At 43.4% G+C, this 17024-nt stretch overlaps 1 protein-coding gene across 1 annotated transcript in view; it reads left to right on the top strand.

Moving 5' to 3' along the window:
* The window catches only part of Psat1 (phosphoserine aminotransferase 1), a 28137-nt gene extending 13243 nt beyond the window's left edge, over window positions 1-14894 (top strand). The window contains exons 7-9 of the mRNA XM_026394027.2: window positions 2061-2189; window positions 12026-12163; window positions 13446-14894. Coding sequence (XP_026249812.1) covers window positions 2061-2189; window positions 12026-12163; window positions 13446-13551 — 373 coding nt within the window. The 3' untranslated portion in view covers window positions 13552-14894. The remainder of the gene's footprint in view (window positions 1-2060; window positions 2190-12025; window positions 12164-13445) is intronic.
* Window positions 14895-17024: the final 2130 nt, after the last annotated feature.

Below are 17024 nucleotides of genomic sequence, written 5' to 3'. Positions count from 1 at the left end.
GATGAAAAACTAATATAACTTGAGTTTTTGGCCCACCCAGTTGAGAGTCTGAGAGCTAGTCAGTATCAGGAACTTCCTGTCTTAAGCCTTTGGCTGTTGGAACATCTTCCAGACCTGGGCTCTCCTGTGAGCACCTGTCCTGGTGTTGGTAGACTGAAGGGGTCAGTAAATAAGGGGGCAGCTGGGCTCAGGCAGTGCCACCCCGTTTTTGCTGAGCATTGACTTCCATCAAATTTTTGCCTAATTCCCAGAGGACCTTTGTCCTGCCCCTTCTGGAGACAGCATAGCTGAGAGCTGACCTCCTCCAAACTCCCAACTCAAGGAGGGTGGTGTCTTGCTAGTGACCTGTAGTCAGTGAAGGACACATGGAAGGACACAGTTCCTTTTTAAAGATGGGACATTCGGAAGACTGCTGGGCAGAACCATCCACTAGTCTTCAATTCTGTGTATTTTTGGCTTAGTCTTGGGCACCTAACAACAAAGACACCACTAGCTGCCATTTGGGTGGCCCATCTGCCTGTGCCAGGTTCTGTGCTAAATGCAGGTCTTGCAGGGGATAGGGAGTTAAAATGCTTAGTTCAGAAAGGGTTGGGCCCAAGCAAATTGTCGGAGGGACTGGGGTGCAGCCAGGCCCCTCAGAACCAGGAACACAGATCATCAACACTATACCATGTGCTCTCCATTTCTTTTATTTTCTTTTTTGTGGTATTGGGGATTGAACCCATGAGTGCTTTGCCACTGAGCCATACCTCCAGCCCTTTTTATGTTTCTATTTTGAGACTGGGACTCACTAAGTTGCTGAGGCTGGCCTTGAACTTCCTCTCCTCCTGTGTCAGCCTTCTGAGTCCCTGGGATCATAGGTGCCTGGTTTGCTCTCCATTTCTTGCTTCTCAGCTGGAATGTTGGCTTCATTTTTTTTTCAGCTGAACTTCTTTCAAATGTTTCCTAGAAGTGAGATCCCCTAGGGCTCTTACCTTATGCCTTACAGTATCACCAACCCATGATTTTGCCTTTCTTCTCACTCCTGGGTGAGAGAAAATCCCAGGGAAGTTCCTACTATTTACTTACTTATTCATTTATTTATTTTTTACATTGCTGGGGATTGAACCTCACACATGCTAGGCAAGTGCTGTACTACTGAGCTATGTTCCCACACCCCAGGGTAGTTTCTAATTGGTCTGTATAGATTCCATGCCCAACTTTGAGACTAGGGGAGCAAGACTTGTTGGGAATTTGCATGTTGGGTCGGAAAGCCTAGGCTTAGATTCCCAAGGAGGCTATGTAGTATGTGTGTAGACAGCAGGACTGGGATTGAGGTCTAGACTGTAACTGGGAGCCATGGCCTTAATCATTGTGCCATACCACATCTGCTAGGTGGAAGGCTTTGAGCTGGGTCTATGAGGTAGAAAAGGTGAACAATGTGAACTTCCAGCCTTTCAAGCATAGCCCAAAACCCAGACACACAGAAGTATAAAATAAGGACTGAGTGGTAAGCTACACAGGTATTATGGGCAAGGGCATCTGGGATCAGAGTTTAGGAAGTGAAGAGTTAACCCTGGAAGAAGTTGGGGAGCTGGACTCTGATGATTTGTTGTGGGAAGTATGTTCTAGGTGTCATGAGAGTTTGCATTAGAGCTGGGCTGGACAGAAAGGGACTGATGTGACATCCATCGAACGGCCCTTAGAGATTTAGAATTGTATTGACCCTTCCTTGCCTCATGACATCCTCTTGTTTACATGTGGTCTGCATTTATCTTGTCTCTTTCCTTAATTTTATTTTTTCAGTATTGAGAATTAAATCCAAGGGCACTCTACTATGGAGCCAGCCCTTTTTATTTTTTGAGACAGGGACTCACAAAAGGTACCTAGGCTGGTCTCAAATTTGTGATCCTCCTGCCTTAGCCTCTCTAGAAGCTGAGATTATAGACATGCACTGCTGTGCCCAGCTATCTTTTTCTGTTTCTAATAATGTTTTTAAGATTGTCTTAATGCAAGGTACCAATTTATTTGAAAGGTAACAATTTGCATTAATGGCTTTTTGTGTTTAATTTTCATTTTAGCATTTATGTTATGGGCTTGGTCCTGGAGTGGATTAAGAACAATGGTGGGACAGCAGCTATGGAGAAGCTCAGCTCCCTCAAATCTCAGAAGATCTATGAGATAATTGATAATTCTCAAGGATTCTATGTGTAAGTCAATGGTGTTTTATCCCACGTTTTGCCTCTTCTAAATTAAAAACTGTATACCTTTGAAAAGCAGCCATAATCACCTTTCCCTAAGACAGTGACATACTGGTGAGTATGTGTGCACCTGTGAGCAGGAAGGTTGAGTTCTTCCCTGCTGCACCCCACTGCTGAAACCCAGGTTTTGGGATCCAGGTTCCAGTGGGTAATGGCTTTTCTCACTCCAAAGATATTGCCCTGGGGAAGAATCTCGGTGTGTCCCCTGGGATAAGTCCCTTCTACTCCCTCCTTCCTTGTGTGTCACTTGCTGGAAGCTTTCAGCTTTATTTGAGTCCTCCTGTTGGAGTCCCCTGGTATAATTGCCCACGCCTGGCTGCCTCCGTTACTATAGGAGAGATGCTCCCATCCCAGGCCTGTAGGGAGTAGAATTGGTTGTGGCACAGGTGTACTCCTAGTTAATATTTTCCTGACAAAGTGATGGATGAACATGTCTTGACCATTGCCAGCACCTGTGAGGGCTACAGAGAATGGACGGGTCTTGTATGAGTTTCTTAGGACAGCCATAACAAAGTGCCATATACTGGTAGCTTAAAATAATAGAAATTCCATTGTGGAGGCCAGACATTTGAAGTCAGGATGTCGTTAGAGCTTTGCTTCCTCCACAGACTCCAGGGGAGAATCCATTTCTTGCCTCTTTCAGCCTCTAGTGGCACCAGGAGGGGCTGCCTCATCCCAGTCTCCACCTCTGTCTTCACATGCCCTTCTCCTTTCTGCTTGGGTCCTCTTCTCTCTCTGATAAGAACTGGTCATTGGATTTAGCACTCCCACTCTGGGTAGCTCAGGATGATCTCATCTCCAGATCCTTCTATTTATGCCTGCAAAGACTCTTTTTCCAAATAGTTCAAGATTCACAGATTCTAGGGGTAGGACCTGGACATGGGGTCACCATCCAACCTACCACAGCAGGCTTCTCACCAAAATGCAGATGTGAGGCACCTAGTGCTGAGGAGCATGGAATCCAGAGAGTGTCCCAGCATCATTACCATTTAGTGTGGCATGTGCAGTGTGTAAGTGTGTGTTTATGTTGACACTCAGTTGTCAAACTAGGACCCTTGATTTTTTAAATTTTTTTTCCACATGACATCTCACTATTGCCCAGGCTGGCTTTGAACTTCTGGGCTCAAGTGATCTTCATGTCTCAGCATCCTAAGTAGCTGGGACTTCAGGCTTTTGCTGCTACACATAGCTTAGGACCCTCATTTTTAGTGCTCATTATCTTTGAGTTTTACTGTTATAACAATAATATATGTATGCCCCTGCAGTAATGGGGAAATTTGTACTCTCTTTATTACATGGGTCACATGGGATAGAAAATATAATGCTTCAGTTCTAACTTGGAATGTGTGTTTCAGCCACGACTTGTCATGACTCTCTGTACCATCCATGGTTGAGGGGTGGAGTGGACTCTGGACAGCCAGGGTGAGAGCAGCATAGTGCTGCCACCTTTCCCCTGAAATGCCTGTCACCTACATCTGTGAGTTCTTGGCATCTAGTGGCTTCTAGCCATAAGCCCTGGGGGAATTGGGCTTGGCTGGATATCTGGGCCTCTGGGTTCTGCTCCATGTGCCAGAATGGGGGAAGAGATGCACCCTGCACCTTCCTGTCTAATCTGTGGTTCTGTGCAACAGAGCTTGGTCTTGGGGAAGCTTCCATCCTATACTCTGTGTGGAGGTGGGGGTAGCAGTGCTTATAGGAACTCTGCATGATTAGCAGGAAATGGTCCAAGGAGTTCAGGGCCAAGAGCTAAGGGATGTGGCATGAACTTGGAACTGGGTGATATTGTTGGGTTGGAGGGGACGGGAGAGCTTTTGGATGAGCTGGAGCCTTGGCATGAGTAGAATTAGGCAGAGAAATGGATGGGAGTACTTGTAGGGACTTAGAAGGCAGGGACGATCCCACAAAGGCATTGAGGGAGGAAGCACAGTGTATTGGGGAGCAGACAGTGGGCCTCCTGGTGGCAATGGCTTATGCTGGGATTGAATGGAAGTCATGGAGAGGTCTGAGATGTTTTTGGTCCATTTCTTCACTCCGCTGTTGACCCATCTATCTACCTTCCTGTGCACCTATTTACTCAGCCATCTAGCTAGTCACTCATTCACCCGGCCATCTTCCTGTTCATCTGTCCACCTCACCATCCATCCTGCAGATGGCTCCTGAGTACCCTGGGCTAGCCTTGCTCTAGGCTCCTGAGATACCCAGAAGAAGAAATCACCATCCCTGACTCCCCCAAAGTGCTCAGAACCTGAATGAATGGAAACATTTGGTGATTATTATGTAGTGGAGATCAGTCTCTTAGCTGTAGCTTCACTATTTCTTAGGAGGAGTACACACATAAAAATGTCACCCTATCAACCACCTGCCTAAAGAATGTCATCTCAGAGTGACATTTCCTGAGGAGTCCAAAGCAGGTGCTAGCTCTGTCTCCTCTGTTTACTAAAAGCGGGAGACTCTCTAGCTGTTACTCTGTGCCACTGAGCTCTCAGGAAACTCTTCACTCTTCTTTTGAACTATGGAAATAGTTTGGCAAGATGGCCCTGAAGCTGGGCAAGGTGGTGCATGCCTGTTATCCCAGCAACTTGGGAGGCTGGGGCAGGAGGATTGAGAGTTCAAAGCCAGCCTCAGCAAAAGTGAGGCACTGAGCAAATCAGTGAGACCCTGTCTCTAAATAAAATACAAAATAGGGCTTGGGGTGTGGCTCAGTGGTGAAGTGTCCTGGAGGTGGAGATAGCAGTGCTTAGGGCCTCACTAAGTCGCTAATCCCTGGTACCCACACACACACACAAAAGTTGGCCTGGAATACTGAGAGACGGATCATGATTTGCAATTTGCTATTGTCTTTGCTTCTTGTTTTTATCTTTGTCATGAACCTCCTCTCTCTTCATGCTCCCTAACTTGTAAGGCAGCCCCTTTCCTAAGCCTCTCTGAGTGGCTTACGGGGGACTGCAACAACCTACCAGTGACCCAACGGGGAGTTCTTGGACTAGATGAGACAACCCTTGAAGTCCCCAAGTTCATTCCACAGCCTAACCACTCCCATGACACTGGTGACCTGGAGTTGAGTCCAAGTGGCAGCATAGTATAGTGTCTTGGGCCTCGAAGCCCCATATTGCCACTATTGGCACGTGACCTTGGGCAGATGACTTGATTGTTGTAAGCCTCAGTTTCCTCATCTGTGCAGTGGGTATAATAATGGCACATGTGTCTTATGATTGTCATGAGGATTAAATGGCAATGCCTGTGATATAGAGTATATAATAAGTAGGTTAAGAGGATGGGCTCTTGTGCTGGTTAATTTGCGTAAAGCACTGGAAACAGTGGCACCTTGTGAGTATTCCTCCTCATGAGTTGGCTCTTCATATTACTATTTGTGGTTGTTAATGTGTAAAGCACTTTGGATGTTCCTGACACACAGTGCTTAACATACATTAGATATTAACTCTCTCATCATAAGGATGTTCAAGAGGCAGATTCCTTATCCAGATGTGAGGTCACCTTGGTTGCCTTCTTAGGAAAGAGAAGGAAGCAGGTGATAGATCTAGTGAAGACTAAATTAAAATGAAGCAGGTGGAGTACCAGGCACTTTATACATAGGCTTTTTACACACTTTATTGCCATTGCTGCCCTGTGAAATAGACAGGAAGCATGTCTGACAAAGGCACAGACAGGATAAGTCACAGCTGGGAAGTGGGATCAGCCTGGGTACGAACGTGAGGTGGGTGGGCACTATGTCACCAGGGCCTGTGTGGCTCTTTAATTACTACACCTAAGAAATGAAAAAAAAAAATCACAGATGGCAGATGGTGTGACTTTCTATATTAAAAGTGCAAGAACCAGCAGAAAACCTTAGGAATGATCAGTTGCAGAAGTGTGATCACTTAGAGCTCAGTTGTGATTCCATTCTCCACAAACATGCAATAAAGATGGAATTCCTAACAGACTCAGAATTATAAAATATTACCAGGTGTGGTGGTGCATGCCTGTAATCCCATCTGCTCAGGAGGCTGGGGCAGGAGCATTGCAAGTTCAATGCCAGCTTTTGCAACTTAAGTGAGGCCCTAAGCAACTTAGTGAGACTCTGTCTCAAAATAAAAAATAATAAAAAGGGCTCTGGATATAGCTTATTGTTTAAGCACTCCTGGGTCCAATCCTGGTACCAATAAATAAATAAATAAATAAATAAAATATTTAGCAATCAATCCAAATGTCCACCTGTTCAAGTTAAACCAAAAGGATGGCTTAAAAACTTTAAAAATAGAAAATGGTACAGGATGAACTTAGCACATTATCTATTATAGTTATATAAAGCCTTGTTAATTTACACAGGGGCACTGGCACAGGGATAGACAATAGGTGAGTTAAAGAAGTTCATAAATGGCTGGGCACAGTAGTGCATGCCTGTAATCCCTGTGGCTCTGGAGGCTGAGACAGGAGGATTGGGAGTTCAAAGCCAGCTCAGCAAAAAGTGAGGTGCTAAGCATCTCAGTGAGACCCTGTCTCTAAATACGATACAAAATAGGGCTGGGGATGTAGCTCAGTTGTAGAGTGCCCCTGAGTTCAATCCCCAGAACCCCATCCTCCCCACAAAAAAGAAGCTCATAAATGCCCATGCTTACTTGGGAATCAACTGCATGTTAAATTAGCTGAAAAATATTCATAACATGCTGTTTGAAGCCATGACAAATTTTAATTTAAACAAATTAGCATTATTTGCATCATGCCATACTCAAAAATAAATCTAATGAGTCAGAAAGTTCTAAGCTGGTTGCAATTATGCACACCTGTAATCCCAGTGATTTAGGAGACTGAGGCAGGAGGATCACAAGTTTGAGGCCAGCCTCAGCAACTTGGTGAGACCCTGTCTCAAGATTAAAAAATGAAAGGACATGGGGATGGAGCTCAGGGGTGAAGTGCCCCTAGGTTCCTCCTAGGTTCAGTCTCTAATACCAAGAAAAAAAATGTTGGTGAGTCTTTTTTAAGTTTAGGAATACAGAGGCCTTAACTAAGAACAAACTATTAATCTCAAAAGCAATAAAGTAAAAACTGACATTTAATTTCACAAAAATCTTAAAATTTTACCTAGTGAACAAAAACAAATGTCAGACATGAGAAAAGTTTTGCACTATATAACAGAAAGGTTGCCATCCTTAATATAGGCAAGAACCCACAAATGACTGAAAAGGATGACCAAGTACAAATTAGGGCAAAGGGTGTTGCTTCTGGTTTAAACAATCCAGAAAAAAAACAGCTGGCTAACACACACCAAAAAATGCCCAAGTTCATTAGTTCTTTAGGAAGTGCAGATTAAAATCATGAAGTGTATTTTTTTTTACCTTTGATTGGTAGAAATTAAAAAGTAATTGATAACCTTTGGTGCTGGCAAAGGACCCCAGTTGGATGGAAGTATTCATCTGAATAAATCTGGGGCAAAGTTTGGAATATCCATCAAAATTCAAAGCAAACTTGCCAGAGATATTATGTCTAGCAGCCACCCTACTCTGGAATCCTGTTGGATGCAGCCGTTTGCACAGAATTGAGCCGCTGTGGGTCCACAATAGGATGGGATGGTGAAAAATCTGCAGAGCGCCGCCACCATGCCTGTCAGTGGGGATTCGAGGAAGTTTAGTAGGATCCATGCATAGTAAGTGTTAAGGTTTAGATAGGAAGTGTCCCCCAAAAGCTCATGTGTGAGACAGTTTAGAGGTGAAATGATTGAGTTGTCAGAGCCTTAACCTAATCAGTGCATTAATCCCAGATAGGCATTGCCTGAGCGGTCACTGTAGGCAGGCAGGGTGTAGCTGAAGGATGTCACCAGGGCAGGCAGGGTGTCACCAGGTGTCACCAGGGCTGCCTTTGGGAAATACATTTTGTTCCTGGTGAGCAGAGTCTCTCTGCTTCCTATCATGTCCCGAGCTACTTTCCTGTGCCCCCCTCTTCCGTCTTGATGTTCTGCCTCACCTTGGGCCTGGAGCAATGGAGTCAGTCTGTGGACTGAGACCTCTGAAACTATGAGTGCCAAATGAACTTTTCCTCCTCTAAAATTGATCTTGTCAGATATTTTGGTCACAGCAGCAAAAAAGCTGACTAAGACAGTAAGAATAATGTGTACACTGGGAGTGAGGGTGTCTGAGCAGACACTGGAAGATGACTGTGTATGTCAACGGGCCAAAAGGAGAAAAGTGTAGAAAAGAATGTGGCTGATAGTCTGTTTATGAAACCCACATTTGTTTATGCAGATGTTACATAAGTATATACATGTACACATATGCATACATACATACCTATTTTGACACGTGTTCATGTTCATATATCTAAAAATGCTCGGAGGAGCACATACCAGCTTATTGTTGATAGCCACCTCTGGGAAGGGATGGTAGATCTTCATAATTTTACTCAGATTTTTGTAATCACATAAAGTAGTTTTTAAAAATTTATTTATTCACATATAGTTTTAAAATTGATTTTTTAAAATTAATTAAACCACCCTCTTATCTCAGCCTCCTGAGTTGCTGAGATTACAGGCATGCACGATTACATCCATCTTAAACCTTTTTTTAAAAAATATATTTAAAAAATTTTCTTTCCTTTTTAGATGTTCATGACAGTAGAGTATATTTTGACATATCCTACATGCATGGAGTATAACTTCCCATTCTTGTGGTTGGACATGATGTGGAGCTACACTGGTCGTGTATTCCTGTGTGAACATCCATCTCAGACCTCTCTGACTAATTAGAATTTACTAGTGTGGTGTGAGGCAGATAGCTCTGATTTGTGTAAGTGGAGACTGTAAGGTTTTAAACCATGGAGATCTATGACTATTTTTTGGGCTTTTCTCTCATGTCTTGTACTCTCTATTGTTTACGTGTTCGTTTCTGACACATCTTTTGGAGGGGACAGACTGAAATAAGTGGGTCAACCCCTTGTCCACTGACCTGACATTCTGGTACCCCTGACCCTCACCACGTCTGTGAGACAAGCACCTCTTGTTGAAGCTGCCCCTTCCTCACACGTACCCCTCCTCCAATACCCTGGGGAGTACTTCGGGTGTTTTGGGGGGTGCGGGGGCTCTCTGGAATGCTAATCCCCTCTGTGGGAAGGGTTTTTCAGGAGATGTGTTTGGGAGAAACTGTCCCTTCATGACCTCCCCCTGGGGATTTATGCCACAGGAGGCCCAGGAAGTCAGTAAAAAGCCTGGTCAGGCCACTTAATGCAGCATTCCCTAAATTAAGATGGCTTGAGGCTCCCCAGGGCTGGGCTTGGGACAGGCCCTGTTTCTTTTGACCTAGAAAGTTCTTGGTAAGCGCTTTCCAGAAGGTCTCTCAGTCTCTCCGTTTTCTTCACCCTCAGTCTCTGCCAGTTCTTTTTTTTCTCAAACTCATATCTGTTGTGCAAACTTCTTGTTCATTGCTCAAGGACCTGGTCTAATTCCCAGCAGAGTGACTCCACAGGGCCCTCCATGGGCCAGGCCCTGCAGCTCTCCCCTGCCACCTTGTCCAGGAACCCCACACCCCAAGTAAGCTGGAGAACTTGCCCGCTGCCTCTGTGCCTTGGAGCTGCCGTAATGCCCTCCCTCTTCCTCTCCCTGTCTTGGCATCTCCCACAGCCCCTCTGAAACCTGTCGGCCTTCTCAGCAGAATTACTTGCTGTGCTCTGAATCCACAGGCTATGGCTCTTGGTCCTTCTTGAATGGAGCTGTTAATTCCCTGCAGAGCATCTCTCCCTAGTTTGGGATCAGTTAACTCCCCTTGATCTTTTCCTTCTCCCTCACACTTGTTTCAGCGACATGGTCACGAGTGCTGTGTAAATGTTTGTTGCATGGCGACTTCAACTTTAATTTCTATCTTTTATGACATTATTGCTTTGTGATATCTCCTACTTTCATGATAGGATGGGTAAGCTGGGGAGGTGAACTCTAATTACAGATCCTTAATTTCTTGTAATTTTTTATCTTAACTGTGCTCTTTTATTGGTTCACCTCTCTGATTGGAGCCTCATATTGGGAGCCTGAGGCACAGAATATCAAAAGAGGGTAGCCACTGAATATTTAATTTAAATGTCAGCTATGAAACTTGCTGCCTTCTGGAAGGGGGGCTTGGAATTGAGCCGAGTCTGCTGCAGTTGATTGGTTCCCCTTCTTGCCTCTCTTCCTGGTGGTGTGTACTTGACTCCCATTAATTGTAATAGGGATCGTGGTTGTGCCAGAAGGGGGCTTCTCCCACTGCATTTAATTGCTGTTTAATTTTAGTGAATCCTGCCTACAGAAGTATAAGAATAAAATAGGATGTACTTAAGAAAAGGGAGAGAGGGCCATATGTTCTGCCTTTCTTTCATTCTGGAGTTACAGTTCAACTCATCTTCCATTTGTCTCTTCTGGTTGTCAGTGGAGAATAATTTTGGCTGCTTATCTTCCAAATCAGATACTGAAGTCAGATACTAATCTTTCCCAGACAAAAATTCCTCATTCATTTTTGAGAGTCTCTGTGTGCCTTAGGCAGGATGCTGGGAGTAAAAGGATAATTTTATTGCATTTAACAGATACTTATATAGCATTGATATGTTCTGGATGCTGCTTTAAATTGCACCAGGTATATCAGTGGCCTATCTCTGTGTCACAGAACACTCCAGAACCTCCTGACTTAACCCTTTTCCGTGCTCATTATTCTTTGGGTCAGCAGGTTGGGCTGAGCTCAGCTGGGTGCTTCTGCTGGTCCCAGGAGCCCTCAAAACTGAAGGCATCCGGTGATTGAGCTGCTGCCAGATGGTTTAACGTGGTTTCACATGTCTGGCACTTGGTGCTGGCTGTTGGCTGGGATACTTACCTCCATTCTGCTAGCTCAGACTTGTGTAAGTGGCAGTGATGTTGAAGATGGAGAGAAGAGAAGCTGGTGTGAGGTAGAATTATTTATTTTGCAGTCCCTTGGCCAAACCAACTCACAAGGCCAGGCCAGAATCAAAAGGTAGAGAACTTGACCTTGCCTTGTTAAAAGAAAACAACAAAAACATTTTTTCTTTTTTTGTATTGAGGATTGAATCCCAGGGCACCAAATTTACCACTGAACTACATCTCTGGCCCTTTTTATTTCTTATTTTGCTAAGTTTCTTAGGGACTCACAGTTGCTGAGGTTGGCCTTGAAGTTACAATCCTCCTGTTTCAGGCTGTGGAGTTGCTGGAATTACAGGTGTGCGCCACTGCACCCAAATCTTTTTAAAAATTTTTAATTGTGCCCTCAAAATTCTCTGTTAATACTCGGTTTATTTAATATATCAACTCTTGAGGAAAAGTTCTGATAGTGTTCTCACTGTTCTGGGAGGAAAGTGAGGAACAGGAGGGAGGTAACTTGGTCGAGGTCACACAGCTTAGAACAATACAGGGTGACAAACCCTTTAAAAACTGCTCTTCATTACTTTCAAGCCTTCCAAACACTGTTAGGACAAATATACCTCTGCATCTGAACAGAGAAAGGGTCCTAAACACTTGCTATATGGCACCCTTGTGTTGGATCCTTCCTACCTGTTGAATCTTTGGATCATTGCAACTAATTTGCAGTAGAGGTATTATTCCCAATATTCAGCCAAGGAAACTGAGGCTTACAGAAATTAAATACAAATCTTACAAGAGTCTGGTCTGTCTAGGTAAATTATAAATGTCCTGGGACAGATTTTTGGTTTTGTTTTAATCGTCTGCTTGCATCTAGAAAATGGTTTTTAAAAACTTGTAAGTTTCTTAATGATAGCCTGTGCATTTCAGAAAAGTCGTTGGAATATGAAATGTGTTTTTTCAGATGCCCAGTGGAGCCCCAAAATAGAAGCAAGATGAATATTCCATTCCGCATTGGGAACGCCAAAGGAGATAATGATTTAGAGAAAAGATTTCTCGATAAAGCACTTGAACTCAATATGATTTCCTTGAAAGGCCATAGGTGAGTACACCTCCAAACCAGATGCTTCAGAGATTTTTTTTTTCTTTTTCTTTCTTTCTTTTTTTTTTGGACTAGGGATTTGACCCAGGGGTATTTCTTTACCGCTGAGTCATATCCCGGCTGTTTTTATTTTTTATTTTTGAGATAGGGTCTCCCTAAATTGTTTAGGGCCGCACTGAGTTCCTGAGGCTGATTTCAAATTTGTTGTCCTGCTGCCTCACCTTCCCAAGTCACTGGGATTACAGGCATGGGCCATAAGCCTGGCTTGGTTTTGTTTTTCAAAGGCAAAACAAAACACATCTGGGAGCCTGCTCAGCTTGGAGGAGCAGTTTTGTAAACTTGGGGGAAACAGTTGTCTCAGTTGTATTACTTCCCAGGGCACAGTTCCCTGGCTCCAGTGGAGTCACAGCTTCTATGAGGTTTTGTTAAAAATTACCTTTGAAAATCTCTTAACTGCTTTTACAGCCGTCCTGTCTGATGAGGCTGGCACCACTCTTTCTACTGTTAGAACATTGCTGCGTCTCCAGCTGAACACCAGAGGATTAATTTTACATACTCCATAAAAAATAAATGTCCTCACACACGACACCAGCAGCAGCGAGCTGCACATCCCTGTCTGGCTGTTGCAGCAGGATCATGAATGGCCTGGTGCCGAGCCCCACGGTCACCATCTTCATCGATGGATCTTTTCTCCCCCTTGTGTAGTTTTTGTATTTATCAAGAGTGAATAGTTTGAATTAGTCCAGGTGTGAGCAGCACTTTCACTGCATAAGGGAGATTTTTTTTTTTCTAATGACTCAGACATGGAAGCTCAATGCCACCTGTTGGGGGTTTTCAGGTGGGAGGTTGGGCACTGTTGGCCTCCAGTGCTGTAGCTCTTAGGAGTGATGATTAGGCAGAGTTGTGTTGATACTGAATTAGATGCGTGTGTGTGTGTGTGTGTGTGTGTGTGTGTGTGTGTGTGTGTGTGTTGGATAGAATTCAGGGCTTCTTTCTTTCTGGGCAAGTTTTCTGCCATTGAAACCCCCAGCCTCTACTTCTTCTTCTTTTTCTTCTTCTTTTTTTTTTTTTTTTTTTTTGGTACCCAAGTGTGCTTTATCACTGAGCCACATCCCCATCCCTTTTTATTTTTTTGAGACAGGGCTTTGCTAAGTTACTGAGGCTGGCTTTGAACTCGTGTTCCTTCTCCCTCAGCCTCCTGAGATGCTGATTACAGGAGTGCACCATTGCACCCAGCTGATACTCTGATTCTTAATGATTGAATCTGTTTTGGTCATTCTAGGTCTGTGGGAGGCATTCGGGTCTCTCTGTATAATGCTGTCACCACTGAAGATGTTGAAACCTTGGCCACCTTCATGAAAAATTTTTTGGAGATGCATCAGCTATGAAAGAGACCTATTCTCTGCCTTTGTATAATGTATACAGAGTGTAAAGTAATTGGGAATGGCTACAAAAACTTGACAGACAGGTTAAGTTTCTTCAGATAAACATGCTTATTATAGATTCCATTTTCAAAGAACAATAGCAAGACATCCACAGCTCTGCCCAGTTGATGCAACCACCAGCTACTGGTCACCTCAATTCTGACTCAAACTGGAAGTATTTTTAAAAATCTTCCTCTTGCTTTTCTAATGAATTCCAGCCTATTTTGTCTTTGCTGCTACTTTTTCTAGCTAGACCTCAGTATTTGAACTTGCTTGGACTTAATTATGCCAGTTGCAATTAGTTATGGAGGGTATGTGGGGGTCCTCTGGGTACAGAATCTGGGAGTAGTGGGGTCTGCAGCTTTGATTAACCCATTAAATCCCAAGTTTTCAACTCTGAAAATATTTCAATGAAATTGACACAGGTGCATAAATTAGGTTGGAAATCATAACCTAAAGCTTATTATATAGTTTATTATCATTAAACATATAATGATAATCATTAATCAATAATATTAATATTATCACTAATCATTCACCTATTACTTTTCTCAACAAAATAGAACTCGAAAAACATAAATATTTATTTCAAAGTTATCAAAGGTGGTACATTTGTTGCTCAATTTAAGTTTTTTAGGTTCCCTAAATGGGATCATGGAACATAATGGGTTAAGGTTAATATTGATCATTTGGTGAGCATGTGGAGGGCCAGGCAAAAGGGCAAACTGTAGGTCTTTATACTGTTATTCTCTTGAAGAGATAAGTGACTTACTATATAAATGTTCATATAGTAGGGTCTGTTTTTAATACCACTTCATTTATATCTCAGTGCATTTATATTTCTAATGAAACGGTTCTCAGTGATATATAGAAGCTTAGAGTTTGTTAAATCCCTGACCTTGTGTACTACAGCATTGTATTAGGATCAGTTGTACCCCCTCTTCAGCCCTTTCCCCTTTGAACCTGCTCCATGGAAAGAATCTAGAAGTTTCACAATTTGCTTTGACTCTTCCTTTCAATAGGGGGAAGAAATGGTTGTGTTATGTTTTTCATTTATGCCATTAACCTGAAAATCTATTAGATTCCCTTATCCTGTGTACACTTGGTGGTTTTCTTTGTATTGTGTGACCAGAGCAATACTGTGACTCCCAGAAGATCTTTGCTGGAGTCTTTTCCCCTGTTGTGTATCTGTTGTCAGTATTTTATGTTGAATGTGAAGAACATTAAAATCCTGAGATGTAATAAAGCCTTGTGAATGATTCTTCTACCTGACTTTTAGACAAATGTTTCTATTTTAAGACGTTTTGGGGCTGGGGATGTGGCTCAAGCGGTAGCGCGCTCGCCTGGCATGCGTGCGGCCCTGGGTTCGATCCTCAGCACCAAATACAAACAAAGATGTTGTGTTCGCCAAAAACTAAAAAAATAAATAAATATTAAAATATTCTCTCTCTCTCTCTCTCCCTCTCTCTCACTGTCTCTTTTTAAAAAAAAAGATGTTTTGATGAGAAAACTAGAGTCTAAAAATAGCATGTGATAGTGTAATTTAATCTAAGGTGTAAGACTTGAATCCTGTGCAATTGTGTTTTAAAAATCGAGTGCAGTATGGAAGTTTTCCATTTGCTTTTAGAACGGACATTATCAGCAAACCACCTTCTGACCCAGCTCACCGGGTAAAGTTCTATGAACTCTGTCCCTCTTACCCCAGAAACATGCCAGTGGGACGGTTTTGAGCTCTGTTTCTGTCATGTTTGATTGTGTAATGAGCACTCCACTGACTTCTTGTTCTGTCTCTGCACTATTAGTTGAGTTTTCTGGTCAGGTCTCAGACTCCTGGGCTTGGTTCTCATCTCTAAAAGGAGGGGTGAAATAACTGCTTCTTATCTCAGGAATATTGAAGAGTTTAAAGCAAGTGCTTGATGTGAATGATAATCCTAGTAAACCTTTTAGTAAAAGCCAGCCAGTCCATGGAATCTGACTAAGTGTCCACCTACAGTAGTGGTGCTTGGCGTCCACTGTGCCTCCTTCCTCAAATCCCTGTTATCTCTGCCAGCACTGCGTTGCTCAGTCTGCTTCTTTCCATCCTGCTGTCAGGGCCAGCTCTGTTGTGTCAGCCCTGCCCTGTCCTCTCCCACCACAGCCAGTTGGACTGTGACTTCCCCTTGTTCTCCTTGTTCATTCATAAAGAACCCAGGCCTCTTAGCCTGGCAGTCACAGCTTCATCACATCTGGCCTGACCCCTTGTCTCCTATGTTCATGGTTCTTAGAATGGGGGCATTTGATTTGCCATGCTGTGACGCCACCAAGGGAGCCTGGGGTTCCTGCCCTCAGTAAGCCAGCCTTCCTTCAAGGTGTCTGCAGCCTCAACCTCATTCATGTCTTTACTGAAAGTGTTTTTTTTTTTTTTCCTTTGTTTTCACCATGGTGACCCTTCTGTCCCATCAGAGCATCTCCAGCTCTGTTCTTCACTCTACTGAGGTGGCCACTTGTCTTCTTCCCTGTAAAGCGGTGGAGAAGGAGTCGAGATTCTCCTGCCCCTGACAGCCTGCCTTGCCCTTGGGAGGTGCTGGATAATTGTCTGCTGAATGAATTGAAGGTCCTAAGGGAGGTCTTCCTGCCTAGAGTAGTAAAGGCAGAGAGAGAGACAATCTCAAACATGTCAATTTTTTTTTCTTAAATTTCATTTTTTTCCTTCTCTTTTTTTGTAGTACTGGGGATAAAACCTAGGGCCTCACACATCTAGGCAAGTGCTCCACCACTGAGCTCCATCCCCAGCCCTTTTTTCCTAAAATATCAAAGGTTTAGTATACAATTTAATTTTTTACTAGAATGGTCGAATATAGTTCCATGGTTGAATGTGGAAATTTAAAATCTTAGCGGTTCCCTAGAACTACCTAAATATGCAAGCTTTTGGAAAATGGTGAGTAGCTTCCTATAGACAAAGGGTATCCACTTATCTGGCCACAGGAGTAAGTTTTGAATACAGATTACTGGAAATTAGTCATCAGAGTGTAACACTCGACCCTTGTCTCAAGGAATGAGCTGATGCCAGTCTGCTGACTATGTGGAAAGAGGAGGAAGGGGAGATAAGGATGCAGACAGCTGGTAAGCAGGCCTTAGGAGAGAACCGGCTGCTCTGTCATTCAAGATTAAAAGCCAGGTAGACAAATGTGTCCTTGGGGCTTTCAGAGGCTGTTCAAGGGGCTGCCTTGTGTTCCTTGGATTCCTTGTATTACATTGAACTGAATCTGAAGTTGTATTTTTCCCTTTCAAAATTCTTTATAACACATAATTGTTCTAATGCCATCCCAGTGAGAAAAAACAAATTGGTTCCCCTGTTTCTGAGGTTTACCTCCACACACTGCTTTGTTTTCAGAACCCCAGTTCTGTGCATAAGAAATGAGGCTGGGTTCTGTCTGTAACTCCCCATGCCCCTGCTA

This window comes from Urocitellus parryii, chromosome 4 (assembly GCF_045843805.1).
Source record: "Urocitellus parryii isolate mUroPar1 chromosome 4, mUroPar1.hap1, whole genome shotgun sequence".
NCBI lineage: Eukaryota > Metazoa > Chordata > Mammalia > Rodentia > Sciuridae > Urocitellus > Urocitellus parryii.
The sequence above is the reverse complement of the archived record's forward strand: the minus strand, read 5'-3'. Positions and strand labels throughout refer to the sequence as shown.